At 35.0% G+C, this 6793-nt stretch overlaps 1 protein-coding gene across 1 annotated transcript; it reads left to right on the top strand.

The window, feature by feature from the left end:
- Window positions 1-218: 218 nt before the first annotated feature.
- LOC127084947 (tryptophan synthase beta chain 2, chloroplastic) lies at window positions 219-4179 on the top strand. The gene is made up of 5 exons (XM_051025480.1): window positions 219-554; window positions 1487-1843; window positions 2862-3304; window positions 3396-3490; window positions 3693-4179. Exons 1-5 carry the CDS (start codon window positions 390-392, stop codon window positions 3866-3868), a joined length of 1236 nt encoding a protein of 411 aa, XP_050881437.1. The 5' UTR covers window positions 219-389; the 3' UTR covers window positions 3869-4179.
- The last annotated feature ends 2614 nt before the right edge of the window (window positions 4180-6793 follow it).

Below are 6793 nucleotides of genomic sequence, written 5' to 3'. Positions count from 1 at the left end.
TCTCCAAAAGCCAAACAAAACAAAGGATTAAGTAAAGTTGTGTGTATTAAAGCAAATAAAATAAAATAAGGGTCTCGCTAACTTATGCCCTTGGGGCACAAGGTTATTACTATTACAAATTTTGTGTGGAATAAAATAAAATTTTAAGTTTAAAAAAAATCAAATGTACACATTCGAAAGAGAATATTTCTAGAAGTATATCATTAATTTGCGATAAAATAAATAAAGATGTGTGCCATTGTTTCTCAAGAAAGATACTAACATTTGTTGCAGCAAAATCCATTTCCAAGTCTCCACACACTTGAATTTACCTCCACCGTACCATTCAAATTGACCCTTTAAATTCCTCTAAGTCACAACTTTCCCATTTTCTTCTTCTTCTTCTTCCAATGGTGAACCACTACAACGACACCGGCTCGGTCCTATCTCAGCGACCCGATTCGTTTGGCCGGTTCGGCCGGTTCGGAGGCAAGTATGTCCCTGAAACTCTCATCCATGCTCTAACCGAGCTAGAAGCTGCATTCCATTCTCTTGCTACCGATCAAGACTTTCAGGTTCTCTTTTTTCTTTCTATCGCTTATATTAATTAAGTGTTTAGAATATAGATGCTTATTATATAAGTGCTTATTTTATAAAGTGCTTATGAATAATTCATTTTCTACTTCTTTGTCACTAGTTTTGGAAGTTCTGGTAAATTTTCAAGTAGTTGTCCTTTGTAGACCACTTATCACATGCAGAATCCACTTTTTTTTATTACCTTTGGATCTCAATACCCATTTGGGTAATTCATAAAATTCAATGATTATCTTGATTTTTGAGTTGGTTATGCAGTAAAAAAAATGATATAGTAAAATTGATTTTGATTAAAAGTGACTTGAATATAAAAGTGATTTATGTTTGGATAAATTTACTTAAAAATCACATTAAAAATTACAAAGCTATACATTCTACAAAGCTATACATTCTACCTTGAAGAAGAATCAATTATAGAGGGCGAATAAATTCTACTTTCAAACATCTCAGAATTATTTTAAAATCAATTCTACACCTCTAGAATTACTTTTGCCTCTTCCAAAAGCTAGACCAAACATACACTAATTGTGTGTTTGGTTCTGCGATGACAAGAATTGATTCTGAGTGAATTGATTATGATTTAAAGTGAGTTAGTGATTTACGTTTGAATACATTTATATAAATGTGAGTTGAATAACAAATCTTTGTGTAAAAATCACGTTTAAACAAAAAAGCTATAAATTATAACTTCTAGTAGAATCAATTCTAGAGACAGAATCAATTTTAATTTAAAAGAAAAAGCTACAAATTTTGACTTCTAGTATAATCAATTCTAGAGACAGAATCAATTCTAATTTTAAAAAATCAAACACCTCAAAATAATTTCAAAATCAATTCTGCACTTTTAGAATTGCTTTTGTCTCTTTCAAAAGCTAAACAAAACATACACTTAAAATGTTTATGATTTTTGCAGAAAGAGCTAGATGGGGTTCTGAAGGACTATGTGGGTAGAGAGAGCCCTCTTTACTTTGCTGAGAGGCTGACAGAGCATTACAAGCGGGATAATGGAGAAGGGCCTCACTTGTATCTAAAGAGGGAGGATCTCAACCACACTGGTGCTCACAAGATCAACAACGCGGTTGCTCAGGCCTTGCTTGCCAAGAAGTTGGGGAAGAAGAGGGTTATTGCTGAAACTGGGGCTGGTCAGCATGGAGTTGCCACGGCAACTGTGTGCGCTCGGTTTGGATTGGATTGTGTTGTTTATATGGGAGCTCTAGATATGGAAAGACAGGCCCTTAATGTGTTCAGAATGCGCCTTCTTGGTGCCGAGGTATGTTGGTTAGCCAATGACTACTTGGTTATAGGTGTTTGTGTGAATGGATAAACGAATGATCTTCTAAATGCCTTGATCTGATAAAGGTGATACGTTTTGTGTCATCTCTTATAATATGAAAATTCATTCGAAACTTTCCTTATGTTCGATGCTTATTGTTCACGGGAATTTTGTCTAAACATTCCTAATTGTCATATGAGGTAAAACATTTGGTTACTAAACATAGGCTTTGTTTGGATAAGAAATTTGATTAAGAGTTTATAGAATAAACAGTTCTAACATCAGTACTTATGTATAATCTATTTCAATAACAAAAGATAAAATAATGTAAAACTGTTTTCATATAAATTATAAGTTATTTTCATAAGATATCATACATTGTTTATGGAAATAAGCTGAAAACAACTTATCAAGATGTTATAAGTTGTTTCCATAAGCTCTATCAAATAATCTTCAAGTGTTGATACCAGTAGATAAATTCAAATAAGTCAGTGTAAACTGACTTTTAGTATTGAGACGGACTTTGATGTATTTACATTGGAAATAGTCCTGGGAAAAGCAGTGTTGTCGACGGCGGATGGCGGAGAGCCAAAATCCCACCATACCGTCTGCTTTGCAGCGCGGTTATAACGGAATATGGCGGATAAACGTGCAATATCGGCCAATATTTACCATTGCGGCGAGACCGAAAACACCATGTATATTTGCCATATCGGCCAATATTTACCATTGCGGCGAGGCCAAAAACCACTGTATATATTTTCCATAGTGGCCATGGTGCCGCTATTTGATAACACTGGGGAAAAGGCATCTTATTAAAAATGCAGGGTTTATCTGTTACTATACACGGTGACTTAAAAATATTTGTTTGGCCATTTTAATATAAACTTGCTTTTGGTAGATTCTAATGGCATTGAGTGATTCATGTAATTAAAATAAAACATTGAGATTAGACTTGGTTGTTCTGTAATGTGTTTATTCGTTGAGCTTGATACTTAAATAAATTGTAATGTAGGTGAGAGCCGTACACTCAGGAACTGCCACGCTGAAAGACGCTACATCAGAAGCTATACGAGATTGGGTGACTAACGTGGAGACAACACATTATATTTTGGGTTCCGTTTGCGGGCCACATCCATATCCCATGATGGTAAGAGAGTTTCAAGCAGTGATAGGGAAAGAAACAAGAAAACAAGCATTGGAAAAATGGGGAGGGAAGCCAGATATTCTGGTAGCATGTGTTGGCGGTGGTTCAAATGCCATTGGTCTTTTCCATGAATTCATCGACGACAAAGATGTTCGGTTGATTGGAGTGGAAGCTTCTGGATTAGGCCTTGAAAGTGGCAAGCATGCCGCCACGTTAACAAAAGGAGAAGTTGGAGTTTTGCATGGAGCAATGAGCTATCTTTTGCAGGATGACGATGGGCAAATAATCGAGCCTCACTCTATTAGTGCAGGGTAATCCATAGTGTTGATATTCGGTTAGCATTTCTCGTTGCCTTTTTAGATTTCGGTATTCCGATTTTCATTTCTTGTTTTCGTTGTATAGGTTGGACTATCCCGGGGTTGGACCAGAGCATAGTTTCTTGAAAGATGTAGGGCGGGCTGAATACTACAGTGTCACTGACGACGAAGCACTCGAAGGTAGGATATTGTCTATCTCAGTTTCTTATGAAAACAGCTTATAGATTATATGAAAACAATTGAGTTTAGTTTTATTATTTTAGTATAGAAATAGCTTATGCATAAGCACAAACACTTTTGCTATAGAAAGTTCTTTTTTCTACTAGCTGCATGCATGTTTGTACGTTGTTTTTGTCTCATTTCGGTACTTCTGTATCTGCAGCTTTTAAGAGATTATCTCAGTTGGAAGGCATAATTCCAGCTTTGGAAACATCTCATGCTCTGGCTTATTTAGAGAAACTATGCCCTACTCTTCCAAATGGAACTAAGGTTGTGGTTAACTGCAGTGGTAGAGGGGATAAGGATGTTCATACTGCTATCAAGTACTTGAAAATTTGAAACTATATATGATTGAGTCTCCACGCGGCATAGTTGAACAGTTCAGCTTTTGATATTGAGATTGTTCTGAAGTTTCATGAGTTTGAAGAGGATCGCTCGTGAAAGAGCTCGTTTAGGAATAGTTCAGTTTGTGGAAACCAGTATATGGCTAGGAATTTTCTAACTGTTGTTACCATTACCAGGCATTGAAGGATACTGTTATTGTTATTTTGTAAGAATAAAAGGTAAAACAATTTCTGTTTTGTTAAAGTATCAGAAAATGTAGAAAATTGTAAATGCATTTTGGTTCAGTTGGTTAGGATTTTTATTCATATTCAAATTCTACTACCTAGGATACATGTGTAAGCTGCATATAGGCTTGTTTGGGGTGATTGAACTTATTTGTTTGCATATAGGCTTGTTTGCTTATCGAAAAATTAAACAAAGGTACGTGATAATAAAGTCACTCAATCCATTCCTTTCCTGCCTTTATCATGTGCTTCTTAGAGACCTTATGGAGAGGAATCTTTTGACTACCTGTTGTGAGCAGTGATAATGGATATTTATGGGCTCGAGTACTACTCTTTCGCCATCCGTCTCGTTGATAAATATGATATTTGTGTGTGATTCATATTTGTGCGAGGATCTATCCGACAAATATCGGTGGATTTTAATATATTCGGGAATATTTATGGGTATCTATAGTTACTATTAGTTAAATAATTAAAAAAATTATTATTAACTAAAATTTGTATAAATATATCAAAATAGTTTTAAATTTGTCACATAATAATATAAAGTTTAAAAGTATTTTTAGTCCCTTTATTTTAAATTTTTTTCGCTTTTAATTTTGCTTTGAAAAAATTCAGTCTTTTGATCTCTCTATTTAATTTTTTATGAGATTTTCTTAGAACATTGTCAATAAATAATTAGACAATGATAATTAATTGAGCTAATAATTTTTTTTTTCAAGGCAGTGCGGTTCGAATCTATACCTTATGTGAAGTTGGCATAAGCAACGACAATGGTGACGGCAAGGACCTACCAGAAATGTGAGTCGTCATGGAGGATTTATGCTGCTCCAACCAGGTGTTTTCGTTCTTTATTCTTTAATTTCTTTATACCGTCATGTTTACTTTTCATTTCTTGGTTAATGGTAAAAACCAACTAGGTCCTGAAAAAACCAGATTTACCAGGAAGGGTGGTATCTTAGGTGGTGGAATTATTTGAATACGAAATCCAATATATGCCCGGAGGAAGCATCAAATCTTAGGTACTGATTGATTTTTTTACATAATTCAATTTGCTAGTAGGCGAGGGGCTTTCCTCACACAAACACTATTAATGGATGACATCTCTAACTTAAAGGAAAGTGGTGTCAAGGACAATATTGGAAGGATTGGATAACTTGTTAATTAAACAATCGTTGAACTTTGAGTTCAAAGCTAGAAACAATAAAGTCGAGTATGAAACCCTCGTCGTCGGCATGGTCCTCACCTTAAAATGGATGCGTCAAATCTAAAGGCTAAAAACAACTCCCAATTTGTGGCAAATCAAGCATCCGGAGAATATCAGGCAAAGGAGCCTTAACTCATCAAATATCTAAAAAATGTATGTGACTTACCAGAATGTTTCAAAACTTTTGAGATAACTAGGGAGTAGAATTTCAGGCCAAACCTTCTTCCAAGCTTGCCAACACGAAAAAGAACAGGGCCAAACCACATTGTAATTTAAGAGACTCTCACCACCCTCAGTATCAAGGCGGATGAGACTGTAGCGGTAAATTCATGATCATCAAGCTATAGATAAGCTAGAGATCAAATAACAAGAGTCGCCACCGCGCTTTTATTGTTTCCAAGGGAAAAGGGAAAAAGTACGAACAAAACCCAAAAGTAAGAAGTTTTCAAATCAAAACTAATAAAATGTCAGAGATTACAGGTAAGGGGGTTGGTTACACAGAGGGAAGGTGTTAGCATCCAAAGTGTCCTAGGTACTCCTAGGGAGCCCTTTTTGTGTGCATATGTATTTTTGTACAAAATGATGTTTACAAACAAATAGAATGGGGGGATGAGAAAAGAATTCATTAATTATATTTTTGTGTTTGACAAGACCTTCGGTCTTGTGCCTACGTACCAACATAAAAAATGAGGGATCAAAACCTTGTAGTTCGTGATACAAATTTCAAAATGGATGCATTATTTTTAATAAAAATTAAGTTTGAAAGGCACAAAGGCCTAAAAATGGTTTGAATGAGTTAGTTCTTTTTTGGTTTTTTGAAAGTTTAAGTCAAGTATAGTTAGGTCTATTTACAAGTTTGATTTAAGAAAAGAAGTTTGAAAATGCAATGGCATAAGGCCAAAGTTTCTATTTTTTTGCAAAAGTGGTCAAAGTTTAGAACAAAAGTAGTTCACACAAAGAAGATTTTAAAAAGGGGAGGGAGATATTTTGAAATTAAAGAAATGAGGAGAAGATGAAGAGATTATCCTATGTACAAAATTAAAAGTTTAGAGTTGAAAAGATCTGACCAAATGGGTAGCAATCCAATAAACAAGAATGTCAATAGAAACCCAGAATTCCCTTGGACTTTTAGAATCAAGCAACACACAAATGCACAAATATATTATCTTGAAGAGCAAGGTATCAAATAAAGATGACCACATCCAAGCTTATCCATTCCATGATCTTCTTCAAAGTAGCCCATGTAATAGATGAATTCCACAAGTCACAGGTTCAAAATAACAGCTTCACAATGATCATATTGCAGATGAACTCAAAAGGTCTTCAAAGATGTATCAGATGAATTTCAAATTGCAAGCACTTGGTTCTTCAACAAGTTGGCATTGGCCAAGTCCATTAGCATAGGAAGGTTGCATAAATTCTAAGGCCATTTGTCCAAGATCAAGCCAACAATCCACACAAAAGTCTTTTAGGGTTTTTGTTGTTATT

Source organism: Lathyrus oleraceus, chromosome 5, assembly GCF_024323335.1.
Source record: "Lathyrus oleraceus cultivar Zhongwan6 chromosome 5, CAAS_Psat_ZW6_1.0, whole genome shotgun sequence".
NCBI lineage: Eukaryota > Viridiplantae > Streptophyta > Magnoliopsida > Fabales > Fabaceae > Lathyrus > Lathyrus oleraceus.
This window is presented reverse-complemented; position numbering and strand designations above follow the sequence as displayed.

What these genes read in the sequence shown, in the direction of transcription:
- LOC127084947 (XM_051025480.1), top strand. Translation starts at nt 390, where the DNA reads ATGGTGAACCACTACAACGACACCGGCTCGGTCCTATCTCAGCGACCC. An exon ending in CCTCACTCTATTAGTGCAGG is followed by an intron (nt 3,305 to 3,395) that starts GTAATCCATAGT and finishes TTCGTTGTATAG; the next exon opens with GTTGGACTATCCCGGGGTTG. An exon ending in TGACGACGAAGCACTCGAAG is followed by an intron (nt 3,491 to 3,692) that starts GTAGGATATTGT and finishes CTGTATCTGCAG; the next exon opens with CTTTTAAGAGATTATCTCAG.